General features: G+C 42.3%; 1 protein-coding gene across 15 annotated transcripts in view; it reads left to right on the top strand.

Moving 5' to 3' along the window:
* oxr1a (oxidation resistance 1a) overlaps positions 1-26,721 on the top strand; it is a 203,846-nt gene that overhangs the window by 173,258 nt on the left and 3,867 nt on the right. For 11 of the 15 annotated variants that reach the window (XM_078933866.1, XM_023964498.2, XM_023964497.1 and 8 more), the window contains 7 exons: positions 7,321-7,473; positions 8,978-9,162; positions 14,824-15,455; positions 16,321-16,486; positions 19,202-19,364; positions 23,167-23,247; positions 25,777-25,902. In XM_078933866.1, coding sequence (XP_078789992.1) covers positions 7,321-7,473; positions 8,978-9,162; positions 14,824-15,455; positions 16,321-16,486; positions 19,202-19,364; positions 23,167-23,247; positions 25,777-25,902 — 1,506 coding nt within the window. The remainder of the gene's footprint in view (positions 1-7,320; positions 7,474-8,977; positions 9,163-14,823; positions 15,456-16,320; positions 16,487-19,201; positions 19,365-23,166; positions 23,248-25,776; positions 25,903-26,721) is intronic. The other 4 variants (XM_023964503.1, XM_023964500.2, XM_078933872.1 and 1 more) reach the window with 1 other exon arrangement.

Raw genomic sequence — 26,721 nt, 5'->3', positions numbered from 1 at the left:
CAATACCTAAAGAACTTGTGCTATAAATGTGCTATAAAGTATGAATGCGTCAGATGTGGGCAGCGTCTTCCACCTCATTTATTTCACCATCCGGTTTTTATTGATCCGTGTTTCTCTGACGGCGCTTGAGGCCACACGCCGCCGCTCTGAAGCCTGTCTCTGTTTGCCTGCTGGGATTGGCAGAAAAAAGTAACACATCTTGCAGGCATGGATTGTTGGCTGGTTGGATGACTGGCTCTGTGAGTGCACACACACGCAGGGGCGTGCACGCGCCTGCATGAGTCGCTGGCTGCCTGTTTGTTTGGCGGATGCCATGCGCTGGCACGGCTGCTCTGCGGTCATCCGTGTGCTGTCCCCACGGTGCACATGTGTGTTTTTTCTCTCCGACAGTAATTGAGCTGTAGAGTGACCAGAGAATATGACTTGGTTTATCCTGTTGGGACATCTCATGCGCTCACGTGCATGCTCATGAATGCATGCTCACTCTGGTGCTGCATCTACGACTGTGACCTTTGTTTCTTCCTCCTTTGGCACCACATTTGTCTCCCTCCTTCCTTCCCTCCTTCCTTTGTTCCTTCATTCCTGCTGGGGTGTGACTTAAATACGTTTTGGATAAACCATAGCCAGTCTGGGTCACCTGCGTGTTGGGATGCTGGTTCGGTTGTTGGGATCATATTGTGGTTTTTAAATAAGAAGGATGTCTGTGTCATGTGGAGGTAAGATCAGCTCTTCAGGGCTGCAGACTGACAACAATGCTTTGTGACACAAACAACAGCACTGATTGTTTTTTTGTTTGTTTTTTAATTCAGTGAAGTAATTCAGTGTGGTCACCCCCCCCCCCCCCCCCAGCAGAGTTCCTCCAGCCCCACTAGGTGGAGCTGTTTCCCGTGTTGTTGTTGTTTTTTTGTGTTTTTTTGCATGAGCGTGTCAGTGTCAAGGTCAAAGCTGGGTGGCTCCTGCAGCCAGGCTCTGTCAAATCTCCATCATCGAGCAGCAGCAGATGAAAAAGGCACAGCTTTCATGTTTGAAGGTGTTGATTTCTTCTACAGATTCTGTCCTTTACAGGGAAGCATTTTACCCAAATGCTACAGGCCTTTTTCTATTCATTACACTGAAATAAAACTCAAATATTTGGGTCAAATAAACATAAACTTTCTAGTTATATGTCTTATATTTTTCACTACTAAGAAGACATCTGTGAGTTCTCTCCTTGATGTTGCAGCTGTGGCACAGAGGGAGACTGAAAGGTTTTTGGTTTGGTTCCCGCCTTGCCTGCCTATGTGTCAAAGTGTCCTTGGGCAAGACACTGAACTCCACAGGTCCTGGTGGTTGACAGCAGGGTGTGAATGTGTACTTATAGCTGAATGGGACTGTAAAGTGTTTTGGGCCTTAAAGTTCCCCTCTAACTAGATTATTTTTCTATTGTAAGATCTTTCCCAGTGGTCTTTTCTTTATGATTATGCAGTTTTTAGCTTCAACTACAAAGCCTGTCTTTTTTAACACACATTTTCTGCAGAGCTGCAGGAAATCATTAGAAATTCGTTGTTGAGTTGTGGGCGGGAGTGTTGGCGCGGAAGTTGGCGACAAGCGTCTCACAAGCCCAAGCTAACGTTAGCGTAGCAAAAAAAACAACTGGAGGTGTCCAGCCACACAGTTTAGATCCAGATTCCAGCTCAGACCAGGAAATGAAAACGTACATGGATCTATTTGTTTGCAAGTGGATGCGTCAGAGAAAGCGAGTTTAGCTCATCCACAGCAGTAGCTGCGTCATAAGTGTGGACCCTTTCAAAGCTTTATTCAAGCTGTTTTCATCTCCTCCTGATTAAACACGATTTGGTTAAAGAAATGCTCAGAAACACAGTTTTAGACGGATGTCCTCCACTGAGAAAATGCTACAAGAACTTGGTAATACAGTAAACCCTTGTTTTTCGCGGGGGTTACGTTCCAAAAAGAACCCGTGATAGGCAAAATCCATGAAGTAGAAACCTTTTTTTTTCAATTATTATACAATTAAATACTCTATTATACATTGAAAAGAAAGAACAAACCATTTTACAGGCTCAAGCATTTGTTTCATAAATAAAAGTACTTTAGAAACCTTTTTTTCAACAAATAACTTCTGTACTGTACTGTCAAATAATAATTTTAATCATCGATGTGAACAGAAGGCTTCAAATTGCGGAGATTAGCCCCGCCCACCGCGACCCGAGTAATTGGATTAAACGGGAGAAAATTTTAAATGATTATGAAAAAAATACAAAGTACAGTGGGACAAATAGTGACTCAAGTGTATTTCACTGCTCTTCAGACTGAGCCGCTGCATCCTGACTCCGCTCTGCAGTGTTTTCTTCTTTTGAAGCCTGCGGTGCAGCTGTGTGTTTGTTTGGGAGAAGAGCATAGTGATAGGAAGATGTTGTTGCTCTTTTTTCTATGGGTTTTAGAGAAACTCGAAATTGCAAGAGAATTTGCACGTATGTAATTTAAATTTGGCAAGCTGATTTACTTATGTGTACATATTAAACTGCAACGTTATTGACGCACAGGTAGAGAAGAAGCGGAGTGACTTTTTAGCCAATCAGAATGCAGAACACAATGCACAATCATGCAAATCCGTGAAGTAGCAAAACCGTGAAAAGTAAACCACGTTATAGCGAGGGATCACTGTAATAGAATTTTCATTGGAGTGGGTCTTTAAAACAACGTAGAAAATGCTATATAAATTTAGTGTTAGTTCATTAAGTTAATTTGAACTTTTGGCTGCTGCTGCTAATGTTAAACCCAAATAGATCTGCTTTGACTTGAGATCCATTTTTTGACCTGTTAATGAAATGTTTTATTTCATCGATTTTTTTGTTTTATCAGTTAGAGCAGCAGCCACAGGAAAACATTCAAACTCGCCTTTAAAATGCCTTCTGAGCAGCTCCTGGCGGATTCGCAGTCTGTGTGTGGACAGACTGAGTGATGGGTTTTTATTTTGTTGCCAAAATGCAACACCCCTTCCTGTGATTTGCCGCAGAAATGACAGGGAACATGAAGGCCTGATTTGACACCTGTACCTGCTCATTAGTAGCAGGTGTGTGCAGGTGGGACGGCGTCAGGGCAGGAAGGCACGCTCTCTGAGGGAAGCGAGAACCGTTGAGACACACAGCTGTGCGCTAGCTGCAGTGTTTGGTTAAGTCCTTGCTAGAAGGCGTCGGGGCTTTGGAATGAAATGGTTGAAAGCAGAAACAATGGCAGGTCTCCCGTCCTCTGGCTTAGAAAGACCTTGATTCGGCTGTAACAGATTGACCGGGCTGCTCAGTCTCTCCTGGCTGCCAGTGTCTGGGCTGCTTGTGCCGGTGTGGGTCAGTAGCTGCAGGCTGTTTGTCGGCTGCGCTTGGAGACGGCGAGGGGGAGGCGTGGGTGATGGTGTCAAGAGGACAGCAGACAGTTGTTATGGGCTCAGACTCTTGTCTAAGGCCTTCATTGCTGCTGCGTTTTTCTCACGTCTGCACCAGGGGCTCTGGGGAGGGCATCACACCCACACAGAGTCCAGCTTTTCCTTTGTGCTCAGCAGTCACGCCCTTCCACTGCTGCTTCCATCCTCTGCATCTGTTCATCTCCCTGCTCTCTCTTTTTTGGTGCAATTTCCAAATTTCTCCCCACTTATGCGTTATTTTCTTCTCTTCCTGTCCAAGCTTACTCCTTCAGCTTGGACAGGAAGTGAAACGCTGTCCTCCATTGTTCTGTCAATCAGACCAACAGGTGTCCCTGAGGACGGACACCCATCAGTCTGTCCCTGTGGGCTCACTCATTGCGTGGCAACAAGCCACTGCGAGAAACACCAAGCCATCTCTCCTCGCATTTCCAGCCCAGCACACACACCATCTGTGGCAGATTGCAGAGTTTCCATAGTGCAGATAAGGACGCACTCATAAAATTGCTTTATAGCAGGTGTATCAAGATACGCTACAAGGAAAAACATGGTTGAAGTGTCATTTAGATTCCATTTTGTTTGTGCAACATCTGGCAGATTGTGGGAAAACTGTTATTTACGAGGGTTAAAACATTCTAATGTTTCTGGGAAGTTGAGGTTTTTTTATTGGGTTTATTTATAGGAGCTAGTACACTGAGGCTCTGATGTTTCAGGCTTGATGTTATACTGTTCTTCAGGATGGTATTTGTGACAGTAGTATGTGATAGAGCCCTCTAGAGGCCCGTACACACCGGGACGAATATTCGCCAGGCGTTATTCGCCAGCGTTTTTCGCCACGTTTTTTGTGTTCACACCCAGGCGATTTTCGCTGACGATGAGTGGAGTGAACATGCAATTTCATTCCCTGACATTAGATGGCGCTTAATGTAAAACAGAAATACTCCTGTACAAAAGGTGGCGCTGCGCAACTTTACGCTTCTTAAAGTCGCTTTTCACTCAGAAGAAGAGAGCAAGTATTTACACTCTTGTCAGAATCAAACAAAGAAAACATGAATATTTCAAGCACCAGTAGCTCCAACTGGTGCTTGGTTCGGGGATATTTTAGAATGTCCGTCATTATTGCTTCGCGGCTGTGTAGACGCTACTTGGCGTCTATCTTCTTCGCTGGTATGTGTGCTCAGCAAGGCAGTTTTGTGTTTGAGCGCCCCCAAGTTGTGTTTTACTGTAACTTCAGAAGCTCCAGACACGTGAGCAAAAGCGCCATTCTCATTGGTCGAGTAGATTTCGACGCGACGCGTCGAAAAAAAAAATCGAACCCGAGGCGTTTTTTTTTTTGACGCTTTAACGCGTGGCGTTTTTTCGCGTCGGTGTGCACACTCTCGTTGGTGCCCTTTGTTTAGTCATGAGGCGTTAATTCGTCCCGGTGTGAACAGGCCTTAGGAGATCCAAAAAATGTATCCAGACTATGTCCAAATTCAGTCCCTACTGAAGAATTCCCTCCCTGCTCCCTAATTACTAAAAAAAACGAAATAGTGCGGGACTATGTAGTGCCCTGGATTTTAAAAGCATTTTGGACACCATGCTCACTACTTTTTTTATGTTTTACGGTGACTTCATTGATTTGACGAAGTGAAAATCTTATCAATGCAAGCGTTTTACGATGTTGAATCCACTACGTTCTGATGATGAAAACGTGTGAACTTTTTAGGGCACTCCATTTTGGAATTGTAGATTTTGGACAGCCCTGAGAAATGGCGAACGCCCTGTATAGTGAGTAGAGAAGGAATTTGGAGACACCCTTCTGCTGTTCACGTCTGCCTCTTTGGAGCATGCTACTGTCCTGCTGTCGCTTATTTGTTTTTCCTGCATCTACAGAGAGCACAGAGGGACAAAAATGTCTCTGTCAAAGACCAAAAAGTGCGACAAAGTTGACAGCTTTAGTCTTTTACAATGAAAAGCATGCAGTTTGCCTTATGCATGCAGTTTCAGTGTTGGGCCTCATACTGTTAAAGCACTGCTTCTCAAATAGCGATGCGATGCCAGGGGGGGGGCACGCAGTAGTAGCGGTTTTAGGCACAGGTAATACAGGCAATTGCTCGGGGCGCATAAGGGGGGCAGCGGCTCAGTGCTTGGAAAAAAAAAATCTGCTCCACTATTGGTTTTTTCTATTATCTTTTCTATCACGGAGTTTATAACAGCCTGAAACCTGTGAACTGTTGACCCTGCAGCTGCTCCTGTCACCTGTCACATGGGGGTGTGAGAAGGAGAGGGGAGGGGTAGGGGGCTCAGGCTGCAAGGTGGAACGCGCACGCGAGAAGCCTCTATTGCGCAACACCAGGATCATTTAGATTCCTCAGCTCATGCTAATAAAGTCATTCTTTATGAACTATTGTAGACATTTTTATGACGTGTCTGTATTTTCCATAAATGTATTCTTTGTCTGCCTGTTGTTTAGTTGGTGTCAGTATTTGACAGAAAGACAGCAGGTAATGCAGGAAAACAGCTGCACTTTATGAGATCATAAATAAACAATCCATGATTTAGAAAAAAAATCAACCCAATGTTTTTATCTATTTCTTCAGACTAAAAACGTTAAATATATTGGTTCTGCTGTGTTAATGTTTCAGATCAATTTAGATGTCAAAGTATTTATTGATTGAATTATTTTTCTCAGCATCAGATGGTTCAGTTGGTCCAAAATGTTTCTAGTTTAAATAAGGAATGACAGATCTTTTTATTTCAGGCACTTTAAGCTTCTTTTCTGTTTTAGACTAGAACAGTGTTTCTGTGGCTAAATAAAGGTAATATTTGTTGAAAGTGGATTTATATTGCTTTTTTTCTTTTGTTAATGTAAAAGATACAATTTCAGGTATACTTACACAATTTTTATAGATATTAACCTAATACATTGTCACCGCGCGAGTGTGTGTATGGGGGGGGGGGGGTTCTTTTTCCTAGGGGGGGCCTTGCAAAAAATAATTGAGAAGCACTTTGTTAAAGGACAAAGAACTGCAACAGGAATTAGACAAACACTGAAAATTTGTGATGCTTTTAAATAATTAGTCTGCCCGTTATTAGCCCCACTTCTATTGATGTAATGTTTCATCCTCAGTTTATGCAGGAAAACATCAGCATGAACTCAGTCTGCTTAATTCTAAGCCACGCTGCCTGCCGAGTGAAGGATTCCAGGTTGATGCAAGACAGTTTTGAACAAATGCAAAACCATTAGAGATGGAAAGAGCTGCTAACTAGAAAACACACAGCGCAGCTCTGTAGTTAGTTTGAACGGCTTTCCGTGAAATTCCAGTTGGTTTCTTTAAATAAAAATGTTGCTGTTAATAAATTGTTATTGCAGGCATCCAGGTTTTAACACACTCCCTTTAAATGTGCCCTGATAGTCCAGCACCAACTGGAGGGCATGTTATGGCCTAATGGCATAACACAGAGCAAACACAGAGCTGTGCTCCTTAATTAAAGCTCCGCTCTCGTATGAAGGTTTTTTACCTAATTACCGCTGTGAAGTTCAGACACACAGGAGGTGCATTCTTCTGGCTCTTCACTCGCTTTCCTCTAACCCGATTGTCTGTGCAGAAAACATCCCTTTATTTATAGATAATACATTTAGAGAGCCGAACACATTAGTTTGATGAAATCAAAGGTAAGCAAATTAGTCATGCTGTATATCACCAATTAAACTGAGCACATGTCTGTTCTCCCGCGTTCATTATTTAGGATCTGGCTGTTTGTTTGGAAGATGTATTTGTCATCATAAAGGAGTCTACAGCTTTGGAGTCGTCACTAGATGTCTGCTGTATTTGTCCTTTGTGTCAGTCCAATAAGATCCACTCTTATCCAGCAGTTTAAAAGGCAGGTTAATGAGTTTTTTTTTTTTTTTCTGGTTTCAGGATTCTGATGCCCTCCCCAGACCAGACGCCGTTCACCCCCCTGTTTTTTCTGCACTACGCCAGTCCAGAGTGGTGTCATCCACCTCCGAGGAGGAAGAGGCGCTCACAGAGAAGTTCCTCAAGATCAGCTGCAAGTACATCACCGATGGCAAGGTAACTCACTGTAAAGACCCACAACATACCAGCAGCACAAACAGTCCTCCTTAATGTGGCGAATTAGAAAGTAGCTTGAGCTATTTTAATATTATAACCCCAATTATTTTAAAGTATTTGCTCAGAATCAAACAGTCGAGCTGCAGAAAATCCACGTTTGCACCTAAGAAACACCAGTTACCAAAGACAATTGTTTGATTTTTTTCTAAAGTAGACCTTAACTAATATAAAACAAGACCGTTGACTTATGCTGGCATTTCAAACGGGAATTACCCGATGGCGCCAAGAAGCCAAAATCCCAATCCCAATTAGTCATTCTATTGGTCAGAAAGAAAAAATATTCTTGCTCTGATTCCCTTTTTCACATGTTCTTTATAATCCTAGCTTTTTTAAATAGTTTTTTTCTGTACTCCAAGTTATTTAAGTTATAAGTTGTTAGTTATAACAAGTGGTAAGGGCATGGACTTCGAACAAGCTCACTTCTGATTGTTAAGGGGGGTTGCCATAGAAACAATGACTCAGACTGACTTGGACCAAAGACTGCTAACTGATGATTTCTGGTTCCAATATTGCGATGTCCACATTGTGAAAAAATGGCGACTGAATGGACTTCATTTGGTTGATGCCAGAGTTAAACCATTTTCTACGGGTGACATCACACTCACTCAGTCCAGCTCTCATATACAGTCAATGGACAAGACTAAGGCTTTTATTATAAACAACTGAATAAATATATAAACACAACATTTTTGTTTTTGCTCTCATTTGTCATGAGATGAACTCAAAGATCTGAAACATTTCTACAAACAAAATTACAATTTCTCTCATGTATTGTTCACAAATGTGTCTGATTCTGTGGTGGTGAGCACTTTTTCTTTGCTGAGAAAATCCACCTCCCTTCACAGGTGTGCCATATTAAGATGCTTATTAGACAGCATGATTATTGCACAGGTGTGCCTTCGACTGGCCACAATAAGGGGACAGTTTACATTTTTGTACAATGTAATAAAAAAAATGAGAGTGTGTAGCTCCGTCTGTCATGATTCTAATTTTTTTTCTATATCCAGAGAACCTGGACACAAGGTGCAGCATTTGAAAAATTATTCAGAATATTTCTTTTTACATAAAATGATCTGCTAGTAACAGCTGATTGATGGTTTTAATGTTTTTTCGCTCTAACATTGACACACACAGGTATTCTTTACCTGGATCATCTACATTTTAAAGACTGAAAGGCTTTTTTAAGACATGTTTGTGTTACACGGCCCTCCTCTTTCCCGCTCAAACACTCACAGATCAATAGTATTGAACAGCTGATTCAGTTCCAAGTACCAGATGAAAGCTCTGATGTGATCAACGCTCTCAGTCAATAAAGTCTTCCTGATTGAGGAGGACATTGTGTGGTCTGAAAGATTTAACCTCCTGTTTTTTCTGTAGGGAAGAAGTGTTGTCTGATTATCTGAAGAGGCTTCCTCACCATTTGATCCACCTTCTCTGCTCGCAGGGTGCGGTGAGCGGGGTGCTGTTGGTGACCCCCAACAACATCATGTTCGACCCCCACCGCATGGATCCGCTGGTTCAGGCCCACGGCTGCGAGGAATATGGCATCATGTGTCCTCTAGAGGAGGTTCAGTCTGCCGCCGTCTGCAAGGAGATCACCGACCCCAAGATCAGAGAGACCGTTCCAGAGTGAGAAAAGAGCTTCACTCTGTAGAAGTTCCAGACTATCTGGCATTGTCAGCCATTAGAATCTAAACTTATGAAGAACAAAAGTTATCAAACACAAGACGTAAACATCTTAATGTTAGTGTTTGGTTCATCCAGCGCATTTGATTTTGCATAAATGGTGGCGCATTATTAATTTGACACATTTATTGAGGTTTCCTTTTCATGCCTCGTCTAAAGCTGATAGTTGCATTTGCTGGCAGTTTATTGAAGAGGGAGTTTAGACGAGACAACGGTCCTAAATTGGGAGCCTTTTTAATTTTTCCAATAGAAGAAAATGACAGACGTGTATAGTTAAAATCCCTACAGGCATAAACACTCGTTTCCCTCACTACATTTTTATAGAATGAACTGCCCAAAAGCAGATGAGCCTTTGGTTTTCGAAAACACATCTGTGCTTATTAAGGAAGATTGCCATCTGCTGGTCATTAAATAAAAATAATGTAACTGTAATAATCGCTTCACTTGGTGCAGTGCAGCTGTGAATTTGTTTCTCGTCATTTAAAGTTTATTGATTGATTTCAGGTTTGCTGTAAAGAAGAAAAAAACCTCTTATTTACCATCTTTATCCAGGCAGACTAAAAAAGGGTTTTGTCATTTTATTAAATTGGATAAGTGACGGCCTTGAAGAAAATTAAGATTAAAATTGCATTTCTAAAACTTTATTTCTTAGTGTTTACTAGTTCTTAGAATTTATTTTATCCAAATCGTTGAGAGTCAATAGCAAATGTAAAAATGCTGTTTGATCATGTTTGTGACATAAAAAATATGTTGAGTGGGCCTGAAGCTCCCTGCTCCGAGCTCTCAGGAATAGGGAGGGAAAGAGGGGGTGGGGTTGCTCCGCACCAACAGTCTCGCCCACATCTCAGAGGTGAAATTCTCTGGACTGATTTCCACTGGTCCATTTGCGGTGCGTCTCAGTTGCGTTGACACAAAAAAATAGAACGTTCATTAACCAGAATGTTTTCATCGAATCAGTCATGTCTGCGTTCCACGGCCGTCCCGTCACTCCGCAACACAAGCTTTACACAGGAGTTCTATTTATTTATTTGCGGCAAAAAGCCGGAGAACCGGCCTAGGTTTCAAAATAAATGAGAGCTGAAGGCCTCTTGTGTTGGACATATTTTCCTGTTACAACAGGGGGTTGTGAATCTTCTGACACACAAGGTGTATATTTGAATAAACCCCTTTTGTAATTTAGACTACACTTTATTTATATTAATTTTATCTGTAACCGTTTTTTGTTGGCAGAAAAGAAAAGGAGGGAAGAAGAGAGAGATTTTGGGGGGAAGGACAGGAGGTTAATTATAGAAGGTGGTGGGGGGGTAAAATCATAAGCATTATAAAGCAACAAGTTGCTGGAAGTGTATAAGCATTGCTGTGAGGTGTATTATATATGTAAAAAGGGCGGGGCCTGTCCACACACACAGTCAACTGTTCTAAACTTACCTGTTGACTCCAATAATGTTCACATACAAACTTGTCAACATGTACACAATACAACTACCGTTCACACACGTATGTATACTTGTGCATTCAGACTAATACATGTGAAACATTTCATTCAGTCACGCAACTATTGTGCAAAGGTGAGCTAGCATCCATGCTCCAGTGAGTGTTTATACATCCGCACAGTATTGTAGCGTAATCACGTCCACAACCGTTAGATCGTCCTGTATCCTTTTCAATGATGGGGTGTAGTTTAGCTGCACCAGTTCTGATAGTTTGGGGAGAAATAAATACAGTGATAATAAAACAGATTGAAAAGTCTGAGATGGAGGACAATTCATTAATAATCGGAATTGCACTGCGGACATACTTGTTTAAATTTGGGGTAATGAACTCCTGCTGATCTGCAGAAACTATGTCCTATACAATGACACAGCTTTTTTGATTTTGGCTAAAAACAGCAAAATCATAACTAGAAGGAGCTGCATTTCCAGAAGAAAATGCAGGGTTGAATGCTATAATGCTGAATGAAAGCTGAATTTGCTGAAGAAATGGCTGAACAGAGCTGAAAGAGCTCAACATTTTAAAAGTAGAATGGTTAAAGTAGGTAAAAAACTGTGAAAGAAGTTAAAAAAAAGATTTCCTATGTATTTTAATGAAGCAAAAATCCTGGGAAATCCCGGAATATCTTTAAAAGTTAAAAGATTTAAAAAAAAATCATAGCAGGAAAAAGTTGAAAAAGTTGAACATTGTAATAGTAGAATGGCTAAAATAGGTCAAAAAATGTAGAAGGAGTTAAGCATGAAAGCTTAAGTTGATACAAAAATGACTGGACTGTTGAAAATTTGAAGATGTTGCTAAAATGGTTAAAAGTGCTAGCATTGGAATCAGCATCATCAACTGACTCAAAAAAGCACTTTGTTTGAGAGTATCATATTGTTAAAAGCTACATGTTCTAAGTTGACAGAAAATCCACTTTTTCCAAAATGGCGGCTTTCCTATTGATTTTATCTCCATAGCAACCATTTTATGTTTCGGTCGCCTGGGGATGACGAACAAATCGACGTCAGTTTCAGACAAATCGGAAAAAGTAAACCTTTGGACGTCCTTAGCAACGAAGTTTGTTTGCTAACCACGCCCACATTCCTTATATGTCCAGATCCAGTGAATTTCAATATGTTCAGTTCCAGCCATGGATGAAGTTTATTGCAACATTTGCTTCAGATTTTGTCAAAAAATGCCCACCAAACAGTAGGTTGTGTTGCCATCCCATAATAATTTCAAAACGTATGTTGAAGTCCAAAGCCTTGTGAGCATTTCAATGTTTGAACGGTGCCTCTAGCTGAAAGCTTGTTAAAGTTATAATGCTTGAAAGCAACAAAGGTTTTCAAGGATTCTCCATGTATTTAAATGAAGCAAAAATCTTGGAAAATCCTGGAAAATCTTGGAATATCTTGAAAAGTTCAAAGATTTGAAAGACTAAAAGTCGTAGCTGAAAGGAATAAGCTGAAAGGGTTGAACATTGTAATAGTAGAAGGATTAAAATACGTGAAAGTTTGAAGAAGTTTAAAATTGCCTCACATTTTGGCACAAAATGGCTGCCAAACTGTAGGTGGTGTTGCCATCCCATAATAATTTTGAACTTTATGTTGAAGTCCAAAACCTTGTGAACATTTCAATATTTGAACGGTGTCTCTAGCCAAAAGAATGTTAAAGTTACAATTGTTTAAAGAAGCAAAGGTGTGGCCAATGGAGCAAAAACATTGGAAAATCTGGGAATATCCGGGAATATCTGGAAAAGTTCAAAGATTTGAAGGACCAAAAGTCATAGCTGAAAGGAATAAGATGAAAGGGTTGAACATTGTAATAGTAGAATGGTAAAAATAGGTGAAAGTTTGAAGAAGTTTAAAATTCCCTCACATTTTGGCACAAAATGGCCGCCAAACTGTAGGTGGTGTTGCCATCCCATAATAATTTTTCAACCTTATGTTGAAGTCCAAAACCTTGTGAACATTTCAATATTTGAACGGTGTCTCTAGCCAAAAGAATGTTAAAGTTACAATTGTTTAAAGAAGCAAAGGTGTGGCCAATGGAGCAAAAAGATTGGAAAATCCAGGAATATCCGGGAATAAATGGAAAAGTTCAGGGATTTGAATGACCAAAATGTCATAGCTAGAATAAGATGAAAGAGCTGAACATTTTCATAGTCGAACGGTTAAAATAGGTGAAAAATTGTAGAAGGAGTTTAACTGTGAACTTCTGAACAAAAAATTCTCCATGTATTTCAATGGAGCAAAAATTCCCGGAAAACCTGGAATATCTTAAAAAGTAAAAGGATTTGAAAAACCAAAAGTCATAGCAGAAAAAAGGTAAAAGAGCTGAAAATTTTAAAAGTAGAATGGTTAAAATAGGTTAAAAATTGTAGAAGGAGTTAAACGCCAAAAAACGGCGGAAGATACTATAATAATAATAATAAATAAAGAGAAACAGGAAAACAAAGGGTTGAATGCTTTACAGCATTCAACCAATTAATAGACAACTGAGAACAGTTCTTGAATAGATCAATACATGATCTAAGTGGGACTTTTAAGACTTTAAATGGAAGGTTTTGGTTAAATTCGTTTGAGCTACAGCGGCTGCAGCAATCTTTAGTCCATGTTTTTTATTAACCGGCTACTGATCAGAATCTGCCTGCTGCTGTCACTGGTAGATAAAGTTCAAATTCCCACTCACCCAAACAAAAAAGACACAGAAAGACACCAGAGTTAATAAAGTGTGCATTCACCCTCCCACATTGTGATGATTGAGTTTCCTTTCCTTCTGTGTGTGTTTGTGTTCAAAACACTTATTTTTATTGATCACTTCAGTTTGACTGGAGCCAAATCTCCTTTCAGGATCATATGAGAAAAGTGTCCCGCCCCTTGTTGAGTCCATGTTTTGTCCTCGTCATCAGGCCCGTGCTCACGCTGCTAAACGCCGCCATCTGAGATGCTGTTGTGCTGGAAAATGGCAGGTTTCTGTGCCAGGCCCAGCTGTTTTCTCAGCTGTGGCCCACCATCTGAAGCTCCTGTTCCTCCCCCCAGTCTGTGCTGACCTCCTTCTCTCAGTCTGCACACACAGCAGAGCAACAAGTGTAGCTCAGTGAGGAGAGCTGGTTGTGTGCAGACAAATAAATGGAGGGTTAGGAGCAGTGCACTCCAGTGTTGTTGTTCAACAGGAAAAGATACAGTTTAATGGATATTTGAGTAAGAAAAACTGGTGCGACTGTTGACTTGACCTCCAGCAGCTGTGTTTAGCATCTGCCCTTCTGCTCATCTTCCATATGTTTAAACATCCATTGGTATTTAAATTATAAGTCAAATAACCAAATTGGCTGGCCAATTGACAGACAGCTATTTTTTGGTATCTTTTCATCCCAGCATTACTGGAGAAAGGACTTGATCCCCACTCTGTTCCGATTAACCTGTCAGTTATCCTAGCGGTAGAGTCATCCTCTTGTCAAATTGTATCATACGATTGTTCCCAGGTTATTGAAATAACGGTTTTCTTTGTACACCATTTCCTGCTTTTTGAATGCATTGTTCCATCTTTTGACTGTTTTCTAAACCAGATGTCACTTATGGATGTATCTCCTTCTAATAGTTTGCTCAGAAAACATTGAAGAAATGTTTGTTCAAGTGTAAAACTGTTTGAAAGGCTTGGAAAATCAATATCAACAACCTTCTTTTAACTAATGTAATTTTAGTCTGAAAACGCTGGGTTGGGGTCAGACTAATTATGACGTCTTTGTCTTTTTTTCTGTGAAACATTTTCAGTTCAGGCTTTTGAGCAGGTGGCCTCAGTGTCAGATCTTTAGAGGACTAGAACTGGCTAGATAAGCATCCTAGTAGAAGAGTATCCACCACGAGATGGTAGGAGATCCATTGACGCGTCCTGCCAAAGATTGAGAATAAATTGCATCTGACTGTGGTTGGGAATTGTTTGGTGTTTTTTTATGCAAAACTCTGGATATTACATTTCTAATAATAGATTCATTGTGTTTGAATCTTTTTGCATGCTCTTGATGAATTGTTGTATTTAGTGTTAAATGTTAAATGGTGAAGCAACAGATCCTCCATAGCCGGCAAACTGTAGAATGAAGCTGACGGTCGTATTCTTCTGTTCGGCTGTTCTCAGTGACCTGGAGCCTCTGCCAGCTGAGAGGCACCCCTCCCAACAAAAGGACCCAGAGCCCCGCCTGAAGGAGCGGGGGGCCAGTGACGGTGGTGTCACAGTCCCCTGCAGCGCTGAAGGCTCCATCTCAGAAGATGTCTTCACAGAGACGGAGCTGTCCCCCATTAGGGAGGAGGAACAAGCGTCCACTGAGGACCTCCGCCTGGACAAGTCTTCTGGTGCTTCTTCTGAGTCTGTGCAGACCATCACCCAGGTGGAGGCTGCCAGTTCGCAGGCCCAGGGTGAGGCCTGCAGCCAGTCGGAGGAGCCCCTAGAGGCCAGAGCAGAGGACAATCCACCAGACACTGCCACAGAAAATGTCAACCAGTCTCCAATGGCATCTAAGCAGCACAGTGTAGAGAAGTCACCAAGCATTCCCACCACCACCACCACCAGCAGCAGCACTAGCCAGGATCCCAGCAGCAGCACCTCTCGTCCAGGATCCCAGAGCTCAGCCAATTCCAACCCAGCCGGTCCACAGGGGGAAGCCAACCAGCAGACCAACGTCTCCAAAACAGACACTATGCAACAAGGCCAGGAGGAGAAGGAGGACACAAAGGAGACACAAGAAGACAACACTCAGAACTCAGCAGAGGGTAAAAACACTGTCTCAGTTAGAAAATGTTTCATTTCTCTCTTAAGGTTCGGGTGAAGAAACTTTACCTTTAATAAACTCTGTGTGTATTTGAGCTGCACATCAACTTGGTCTTTTTCTTAAAGCAATCAAAGGGATTTCCTTTGATCTCTGGCTGTTCCAGAGTCATGGCCCTCATGTAACTTCCCGATAACTCTCCTGTTTGCACTCTGCCTCTGTGCTGGAACGTAACACGAAGGGAAATGTTACCCTGCGTGTTCCTATCAGTTTTGCAGAGCTTGCCTGACTCGATGCAGCTTTAAGCAGGAGTCCTTTGATCTCCGGTTCTGTTGGTCTGGGCCACTTCTGCAGCCGATAAGCTAAAGCCTATCAAACAGAGGGCTGCAAACACACCTGCAAAAAGCAAACCGGGAACAAACACAGTCCACATCCAAACATGAGAGAAGGTGCAAATGCTGCATTTAAGAAAAAGAACAGATGAGATGTATCCACTGTCAGTAAAGAGCATGAGGTACATTTTAATGAATGTCAGTGATAAAATAAATGCTTTTGTAATTGTGTGGCTTGGAAATCGTAGGTGCCAGAATTCCTCTGCTCGAAGTCACTATCTGATCAGCTAAGCATGGGTTTTTTGAGACAGACATGCATGTCTCTGCAGCTCATCACGCCTAAAGCTTTTCATTTAATCATTCTGTGTGTAATAAATTCTAGCATTAACAGGATTCTGATGGTTTTGATGAAGTTTGTTTATTTACTATACAGCCCAGCTGATGCAAAACCATCAACTTTTCCCTTTTGACACATAATTGGTGAAACTCAGGTCTGTTTTTATGGGCTGGTGACTGTGGGATCGTGTGTTCGTGCAGGGACGGGGTATGCTGGAAGACGGAAGCATCGTTCTCACAAGTTCCTGTGTCTGAGAGTGGGCAGGCCCATGAAGAAGACGTTTATTTCCAACGCCAGCGCCTCCATGCAGCAGTATGCTCAGCAGGGCAAAAAGCATGAGTACTGGTTTGCAGTGCCACAGGAGAGGTCAGTATGTCAGAGACTGAAAGTCTCTTAAAATCATGTTACAAAGCCTGTTTTGCATTAAATGTTTCGGACCACTTGACTTTTTCAGTTAGACCTGCTTCCACTTTTCCTACATAGCTTTCAGAGAGGTTTTCAAGTGTTTCCGTGGAATCGATGTAATTTTAGTACTATTAGTCATGTAAAAGTCACAGATGCTGATGTCTTTAACTCTAACTTTAAAAATGTGCAACCAACAACAACATTTAGCCTTCGTGCAAAAATACGTAAAATACGTGCAGGCAATGTGCATGTTAACACGAATTTCCATCACTTTTTGTGATTGGTCGCACATAAATACGTGCAAATAACATCAGCCTAAAAAAAAGCATGCAAAAGTGTACACACACAAAAACATGCAACAGCAAGACCACTAAAGGTGAACCAATATATATTATTGCTTTAGAAAAGGCCATTTTTCAAAGATTTAAATTAGTTTGGAACTTCTTAGCCGTCGTAAAGATGTTAGAATTGTCTCATATTAAAGCCTCCACAGTTATCATATGTACTGACCTTTGGCAAAGGTTTAAATTAAAATTAGGAAGTGTTTTTATTTCCAAATGTAGCCTCTTTTTGTAGTGTGCATTGAAATTGAATTGAAACTTTAAAAAGTCAACTGTAACCAAATAAATCCTCCTGTTTCTTTCACGTTATGCATCATCAGATAGAAATATAAATGTGAACACTTTGTGAATCTTAGGGAAAATCTTAACACAAAAATGGCATAGTGTTTTGTTTGTGTGTTTCAGATATGGTCAGTCTGGCTCTACAGTCGCTCAGTCAGCAGTTCTCGTGATAAAATCAAGAGCTCTTGACGCTTTAGCCTTGTCATAAATTAATTTAATCTTAGTTGAACTAAAAGCTTGATTTGAAAAGTCACTTTCATTTAAAAAACCATTAGCTGGAACCACATTTGGAGTCAATTTTAAACACCGCTGAGCTTTTTAATGCTGGTGGGTCACATTACGTTGTTGTTAATGAGAAAATACGAAGGCTGTTTTAGTTCACCCACCAGAATACATGGCACTCTCTCCAGCTGTTTATCGCATTGACTTGGACGAGCTGCTGTTATAGTTTTAGGGAGTTCAATACTCTGAAAATACTGTTCAAATCCCATCTCGCTGTTACTCACTGCACACACCCTGTCACAGCTGTTTTGTTTACCATCACATGTTGCTTAGCTACTTTTCCCATCTGACAGTTTACCAGTCAGAGTGGAATCATATTCAACGCTAATGTTAAAACTGCCAGTCCCACGTGTTCTGTGCTGCTTATGTGTGTGATAAACAAATCTTTCAGACTCTTAAAAAGATCCACAGTCTTGTTTATCCAGTGTAACTTGTCTCATAATCACTTCACTGAGATGTTTGGGTGTATTTTAGGGTCTACGCTGCATAATAATAAGAAATGCTATCTAGTGGCTTGTTTTTTGTTTTGGCGACATTATAGGTGGTTATAGCAGGAAGGACTCCCTGTCAGTGGATCTGAAGAAAACACGGTATTTGAATTCAAGTGTTGGACAGAGAAAGCTCAAGCTTTGCCGTGTTGGTTTCCGTCTTAGGCGACACATCCAGCGTTCTTCCTCTGTTTGTTCGGACTCATTTATTGTGTTTGTTCCACACAAATGTTGCACATCTCTGCTGAGCAGCCAAATGATTCCTTGTGAATGACACCTAACCACATCTTGGCCCCAGTTGGATAAAAGCATCTGCTTTAATCCTTTAGTCACAACTGCCTCTATGGGTGGATACAGGCTGTCTGGGGGTAAACCACCTGTAAGAGGCCTGCAGGAAATAGCAAGGTCGTAGACGGCTCAGCTAGTCCGCAGGGCGTAGAAGTTCATGCACAATTTTGTCTAGGAGCGTTCTGCGGGCAGCAGGTCATAGCGAACACTTACTGTATACAACATGTAAGGGTAGATATGGGGGAAGACGCAGGCGTGTCATATGCTTATGGATTTTTTATATTTTCACACCCCCTCCCAACCTGAAAATACTTTGGACTCCATGAGGAGTCAATTAGTGCTGTTCAAGTGATGAGTGTGTGCTCCTTGCTTGCAGCCTGATTGTTAGAAATAAGAAAAGGAAACAATTGGAGCATAGATTGTGTGAGCGTCCTGCGGGCACTTGTGTATCCTATGCACACCCTGTGCGTTCAGCACACACCATGTCAGTATTTGGCCCGTACTCTCACCTTACTAACAATTGGGACACCGTACGACAGAACCACCCGTACGTCATAAGTGCGTGCAACTTACAATATCCTGAGGAATCCTTTAAGCTACACTTACCGCGCACACAACAAAGGTACGTTCCATATGAACAACGTCCCTTGAGGTGGCTCAAGGCAACGGCAAGACATGCAGCCACTCCTTTTTACGATCCTCTGTGGGCCTGAACACCCAAAAACCTGTCCCAGCATCTGTACATGACTCGTATGTGACTTAGGCATCAGGGATGTCTGAACAGTAAATTCATTGGGGCTGTGCTGTTGTGTTTTTAAGAAAAGCAGCATTATTGGGTTCACATGCATGTGCTTTGGACAATATGTGGAAGAAAGGCAGGAAGCCTTTCTATTCAACTTTCAACTCCCAAATCAGATTAGTAACCATTAATAACAACCTGCATTCTCTCAGGATGAGGACAGGGCTTGATGGCGTTGTTTGTGTTTCCTTCGCAGATCAGACCACCTGTATGTGTTCTTTATGCAGTGGAGCCCGGACATGTACGGTGAGGGGGTTGGGGGGATGGGACAGCCGGGGTTCAAGGTGGTCAAGAAGAACGAAGTGTCAGAAACGGCCGAGGATGAGCCCATCACTGACCTCAACGTGAAGGAGTGGGAGGTGAGCTCTGGGCAGTCAGCTCTCCTGTCTCTGCCTGGAAAGCACATCCGTGTTGTCTCGTGTCTCACAGACTTGGGTTGAGCACCATTACCAGTTTCATCCATAACCCGTGAAAACACAGAGTTATGTGATGAGATTGTTTACCAAGTTTTTATATTTTTACTAAGCAGTTTGTAATAATGTGGGTGTGTTGAAAAACAGCAGCTCAGTAAATCCTAAGTTACATATCCTGCTTCTGTACTTCGCACCTTTGTGGTCCACTGCATATTTCTTATTTTTGCCTCACCTTCTTATCACTGCTGGTTACTTTTCAATGTGGCACACTTGCTTTGCTTGGAAATGTGCTTCCAAACTTCCAACCAAAGTGTTTTGCATGTTTGTGTAATTGTGTATTCCAAACTGTTTTAGTATTTCCGTCACGTTCTATGTGAGTGCTGCTCGTGCTGGTCAGTATTTGTCAGCTTCACTTGCTGAATGACAAATGTCAAACGCAGCCATGAGTCCTGTGTTTTTTATGGAACGGAGGAAATGCGTTGTTGTTTTTCTCTATTTGTCACAAAGATCTTTGAGTCCTTTATTTTAAAGAGTGTGAAACGAAAGTACTGCTAGAACGTAAAAAGGTGAAGGATGCTGGAGTGTACTTACGCGCATTTGTTTCTCTGAGTGATGGAGTGAAATGAGTCTGCAGGACTGTGGTTAATGAAAAGGATTCCTTCATAGGAAGAAACTGAAACGACTGAGGCTCTGACCTGCATTTAAATTTTAATGCAAATAAATGATGTAGGAAACAAAGTCGAGTGATTTGTTTGGACGTGGACTTCTGTCAGGCATAATTCATTACATCTGAATTAGTAAATAGGAACCTGAGGCTTCACAATTAAGCAACAGCTTCCGAATGGATGGTAAAGGAGGTCAAAAGGAAGGCTTCTGTGGGATTTGTTTAGTAATTAAGTTTGATTCTATTTGTTAAACTGTACAGCTTCAGGAAATGAAAATGAAAAAAAAAACTCTCCCACAACAGTGTTACTGTCACTTTAAATAGTGACGGCTTGATGACGGAAACACGATTTCCTTCTATCCAATCGGGTGCTAGGTTTCCTCCCACTCCCTCTTCTGATTGGTCCTTTGCGTTGTCGCACAAATCTTACAGCGTAAAGACCCTTTTGGGGGAAGAAAAAAAAAAAGCTGTTTCTATTTTAGTCAAGCGGTCCCCCGGGCTTCAAACCAAACTGGCTAGGCTGGTCTTGGGGCGACACGGGTCCAACTTTACGGGTCTGCAATGAGACTTTTCAGCGTCCTCGCTGAATAAACAGGAAATGTTCTCTAGGAGGGGGAAGGACCGGGACAAGCAGCAGACCCTCACCTCCTATCCATGTGTATGTAGCGGCTCTTTATTTATGTTCTCCGCTCCCGGACATTTTTCACTGAGTGGAGTTGTTGTTAGCACGGTATGCTAACTTGCTAGCGACCCCTTTTAGCCAGCTAATTGGGTTGCCAGGTTGGTCAGGACACCGTTCGCGCCTTTTCCCTGTTTTCAGGTTGTTGACAGGGTTTTGTAGAAAGTTGCCAGACCTGAGTGATCCCCAACCCCCGTGGACGTCTAAGTTATTACATATGGTAGATGTTTTTGCTTTATTTGTCTGAATTTTAAAACATAAGACTGTTGCTCCGCAGTTGGTTTTTATGTCAGAATGTCTGAGAAGAAGGGTCAACTGTCAAAAAAGCTTCAGCTGAGGAGGAACCGTTAAACCTCTGAATTTTGGAGTTTCATACAGAAGTAGGGTTTAAATTAATGATTAATTAGGTAATCAATGAATCAATAAATATTCCCAGATCGATCTTTCTGAGGCAGGTTTTTAGTAGAATCGAACTATACACTAGAATATTTATAAAATCGTTTCAAAATGAGATAAATCTTTCAGTGGAAAATACCATTTGCATTGATTGAAACATGGCACAAATTAAGACACCCTTATGAAATAATCAGCTCTGTCTGCAAAATGTTCATATATCAATGTCCAATCTTATTTTGAAAAAAGAAGAAAATCCAACTAAGACATTACTCATATTCTACTCATAGAAAAAAAGATCTGAACAAAAGATTCATGTTTGAATGGCGGTCCAGGTTTGGACCTCCTGCCTCCTATTAGATATTTTTGCTCCTTTGGCTGAAATCGCGTCCCTTATATCTCATAAGTGTGAAGTGTCTAAGCTTAAAAATAAACAGGAATTACGTTAATTTGAAATGACATTTCATACCCATTTTTCATGTCAAGTTATATCCCTTGGATCACTCCATGATGTTTAAATTGATATGTAAGGGTTAATGGCCGACGAAGTATGCATTATCACTTTTTAACGCACGCCGTGGAGGACGGTTGCTTTCGCGAAGTGCATTCAAAAGTAATAATGCACACTTTGAAGACCAATAACCCGCTTATACTATGGTCACTTACAAAAGAATTAAATAGTATACAGTTTTTAGTCCTTAATTCTTGTTTTTTCCAATTTAGATCACTTTTCTCACAAAAAGCTTACTATTTGTAACGTGGTGTGGCACGTCGTGACAAATAGTCCGCGGCGCACCGCACCACCACTGAAGTAAAGACTCGGTGATATAAAGCGATATATATATATATGCTGATCTTTCCAATGGGTTGAATAAAGCATCAGTTCAGAGAGAAAGTTCACCTTTTACCGCTTGTTTCTGTCCAAATAATGAAGCAAAAGGTTGTTTTAAAGAAGCCGGCGCATTGATAGAAACATTTAAGCTAAGTGACCGGAACTTCTTTTTTCACCGTGCGGTTATCCTGTGGTATATCACTTTTCAATGCACACCCAGTTTTTCATGACTGAAGGTTTGTTTTACTATAACGTAAAACGACCATCACAGCGAACACACGTGATGACATCAGCAAAAACTGATCAACCATCATTCCAGTCCAATGTGTGGAAACACTTTGAATTTAGTAAAGTCATGTGACCAGACAGTGTGCTAGAATGTTCTAAGAATGTTCCCTTTGGATTCTTTGAATGTGGAAAAACAACAGTGGACTGAACTTCAGGAAACTAAAATGTGAATGGATTTGACATTCATTCTTGTTTACTTGTTTATTTGGACACATATTTCATTTACACTTGATTGTCTTGAAGAAATCTCAGGAATGTGGAAGAGTTCACCTGCACTGTTCAGTAGCAGGTATTTATCTCTGAGTCTCACTGGTTGAAGTTTTGGATAAAGATGTCCTGGATCCATTTTAGGTCAGTCAGTCAGATCTTTGACAATGAACAGATATCGACTAAGAATCGAATCCTCAACCACTAATTATGAGACATAGAAGGCCCACAAGCAGAAGTTCCTCCTCAACTATTTCTTTAAAACAACCAACATAAAGGAGTCAAAGTGTCACTTGTAATGTTAGAATAGGCAGTTCATTCAGTATGTATCTCTATATGTTCCATTGCTTTTGTGAGAGCTTTTGCAGAAGCCTATGAGATGCTGAGAGCTAGCAGTTGTTGTCCATGGAGAATGTGTTGCCGTGCCATGCTCAGTGAGTCATTGTGTTGCTCTGTCTGGGTTGTAGTTCTGATTTGTTGTTGCTGACAAACAGCCTGGGCGAGTTCTGTCTGCGCTCTCGCCTCTGCAGTAGTGCGTCCTCATCCGAATCTGATTGTTGCAGAGAAATAAAACACATTACACAGACATGCAAACAAAAATGAATAATAATCTTTTTTTTTTCTTCCAATCTTCAGCATTAGACATGGCAGTTTGATGCACTTGTTCCTGTGTTTGTACTACCAGGTAGTGTCTCATATGGAGTACCACCGTCGGGTTGATGCTCTAAACAGCGAGGATCTGCGCTCGCTCTGCAAACGACTCCAGGTGCCCCTCCATGCTTTGCCCGGCTCTGCAGCCGTCTGCATCCCCACAACCTCCTTAAGGCTGCAGGCTTTGGGGCGTTTGTTGGGGCTGATGTTTATGCTGATGGGGCAGGTTTATTTGCCCCAATTCCCCCAGAGACTGAACTATTTAGAAATTTCTCCAACTTGGGAGTTTGTTCCTCAGTCCGTGGGAGTGGTTACAGTTTAGTCAGTGTAGTCCTTTTGCAGGTTAGGAATGCTACAGAAATGTGTTTTTATGTAAGCAAATGGTAAGAAAAGCTCTCCGTTTGACTGAGTTTTTGCATGAGGCCAGACCCAGAGATGATAACGGGGCTGAAGGAAGGAAGACGCAGCGTTGGGGTGAAAGGGGACGTAAGACTCCCCTGACAGGACAACCCATGATTTCACAGGACAATAAAAGAGGGCTGAAACCCGAGAGCTGCTCAAAGTGCCCCACAATAAGCCCCAGTTATGGAGAAAGAAAATGTGAGGGAACAGCAGTACAAATTACCGTAAATTCCGGACTACAAAGCGCTCCCGATTATTAGCCGCACCCACCCATTTTCACGTGTTTAACTAATTTCAGACATACACAAGCCGCGTCGGGGTACAAGCCGCATGAATTAGGCAACATTGTCATCCTGACGGATCACTTCCTGACTCAGAGTTAAGTGTGATTTATTAGCACACAGTGGGTGGAGTCATTTTTGCCTCAGGCTCATGTCTTTGAGTTTATCTGCATCTGCCAAACAGTATGCACCTCTATTCTGTTCACAAGTTCCTCAGTTATGGTTTTTATTTTTATTATTTTTTTTTAACTTATTGACAATCTAGGTATCACACATAAAATTACAAACAGTAACCATATAATCAACATTACATCCCTCAGTTATGATGAGGAAATTTACATCCCCGATCCCCCATTTCCCATGAGTCTTAGGGGCTAAAGGCGGGGCCAACGCCCGGCTCGCCATTCTGTTGTACGTGTTTAAGAATGAGCAGCAGTGCATGGAGGGGTGAACGGGTAAAGCTCTCCTTCCGCTTGTGTCGCGGCAGCGTTATGGGAGTAACAGGGCTGTTTAAAAAACACGCTAGTAAAATAAAGCAGCGACGACTGAAAAGCGCGCGCCTCAGCGCGATACGCGCGCCTCCTCGCGGCGCGTGGGTCAGAAGTTTCCTTCCACAACAAACACTTGCTCCGCGGACGCCTCGAGTAAGCCCTGGCTGCAGCCTGCAGAATGGCTCGCCGCCTCCGCGCTCCCGCGCGCTCCTTGTCTCCCCTTCCTATCTACTCCGACAGCTCTGGCCAGCGCGGCTACAGGGAGGAGCGCTTCGTCCCCATTGCGCCGGTGGACGGAGCAAATCGTGTCTGTGCAGAGCAATCGGACTTAATACTGTACGTTTTGTGTATGAGGGGCGGATGCGTTGTTACGTGTGGGAGCCTTCAGACTGCCATCGGCCCCGCAGCTCACACGACACGCAGTCTCCAGCTCACACGGAGGCTGTGAGCGTTTCAATGCAAAACTCTGCTCAGTCCTTAGAAACCGTTAACACCACCACGTCAATTTGTGTTTCCAGTCGTGTCCCGACAAAATAAAGGCTGATATTATTGCCACATATTTACGTGCAGCCAGCCGAGTCACCATGACTCAGAGGTAAATTCCCTCCATGCGCTGTTCTCTCCGTCACGCAGCTGACCGGCTTTTCCAAACCCGTTGGTGATTTTTTCACGCTGCTTTTAACGATTGCTTTTAACTTGAAAGCTTCATCATATTGTAGCGGCGATCACGTGCACGTTGGGTCTAATGGCACCAAAGGATTCTGGGATGCGGCTGGACATGCGTGTTTCGTTTTGTTGAACCATGACTGAAGTGTCTAAGACCTGAAGTGAGGTCCATGCTGTTTGGCTGCTTAGAGGTGTGTTGAAAAACAAATGACTTGTGTTTGATGTTAGAGAATTCAAACCATTCACTGTGTCCATAAATACGTACACGGCGGCCGCCAATAAAATCCAATAATTAGCCGCGTCACTGAATAAGCCGCAGGACTGTAAGCGCAGGAAAAAAGTAGCGGCTTGTAGTCCGGAAATTACGGTATTCATTGACTTGACTTTAATTCTCTTTGCATACTCGTCTCTCAAGCAGCTTCTGCGCTGTTTGGTTTTTTGCAAACTAGTCCTGGTGATGAATCGACTGGATGTTGTTCATCTGTCCTCATCAGACAGTTGGTGGGTTAGTTCTGCTGGAAAACACGAGATTTTCAGTGTGAAAAGGCCTGTTTTAAAAGCTGAAAATCTCCGCCTTTGAGTCGACTTTATGAGGTTCACCACTGGTTTAGCGCTCCATCTCTGACATCCAGCTAGCAGAGCGTTGTTCACTCTGCAGAGATCATTATCTCCCTTCACTTGTAAGTTGTTTGTCGATAATTGCAGCTGTTTACACAGCTTTACTTGTGTTTTGAAGTCAATCGCCTGATGTAATGCAGAACCAATTGTTAAGATTGGATCGCTAACTGTCATTTGCACTTTCAGATTACGACCAAGGAAGAGGTGAACTCCAAGCATGGACCATCCATCAAAGCTGAGCTGGAGCCCGAGACCTTCAAACCCAACCTCACTGAGCCCAGTGATCTCCTAGAGGCAGACCAGATAGAAAAGGTAGAGGCTCCTGAACAAACCTGCACTTCAACAGCTCCAGCCATGAATGGATCTCTGCTGAAATTACTGCCTCTGATGTAGTTCATAGTTGTTGTTTTTCCTGCTTCCATACGGCTGCTTCATTTCTATAAAGCAACATTCCCACCGGCCGCACCGACTTGCATTTCAAGCGCCCACTTTGGATGCAACGTCATTGTAAAAGCCCCTTCCTGCCGCTCCCTTCTTGTCCGGTGTGCGACCACCATTGGCTGAATGTGTGTACATGAAACCGCATACAGCGCGTTCTTGAACGTGCAACACATGCACATCCGGAGTCAACGTAGCTTAAGACGTCGGATAAGCGCGTTCTTGCACATCAATGAGACCAAAACAGGGGTCTCTCATGCCTGGATGTTTCAGTTTTATAGGAAAGCTTTGTCAGATCTTCTACTTACGTCTTCCCACTGTTGCATGGTGGTCTCTTTGGTAAAAAGAGCACCACCAAAACACAGAACAGGCTTTAATCAGCAGACGGGACACATCTCCTCATAGAGGATTGAATCTTTGTCTTTGTGGCCTTTTGAAAATCTCTACCAACGGTTACTTTAAGCAGCCTTGCTTCAAAAGCTCGTCTCTGCTTTCCGTGCCACTTCTCTGGTGCTTTCAGGCTGAGCTCCACCATGGCAGCATGGGTCTGAAGTTCTCTGGAAGAACTCTGGTTGTCAGACGTCACAGCGGTCTGAGAACACATCTGACATACTCCATCCAGAAAAGTTCCCAGCAGCTGAATGCTCAAACCTGAATACCACAGGGACGAACCTTCAGGCCTATTTGCATCCT

Source organism: Oryzias latipes, chromosome 16 (assembly GCF_053564925.1).
Source record: "Oryzias latipes strain Hd-rR chromosome 16, Olatipes_Hd-rR_3.1".
In the NCBI taxonomy this organism is placed as follows: domain Eukaryota; kingdom Metazoa; phylum Chordata; class Actinopteri; order Beloniformes; family Adrianichthyidae; genus Oryzias; species Oryzias latipes.
This window is presented reverse-complemented; position numbering and strand designations above follow the sequence as displayed.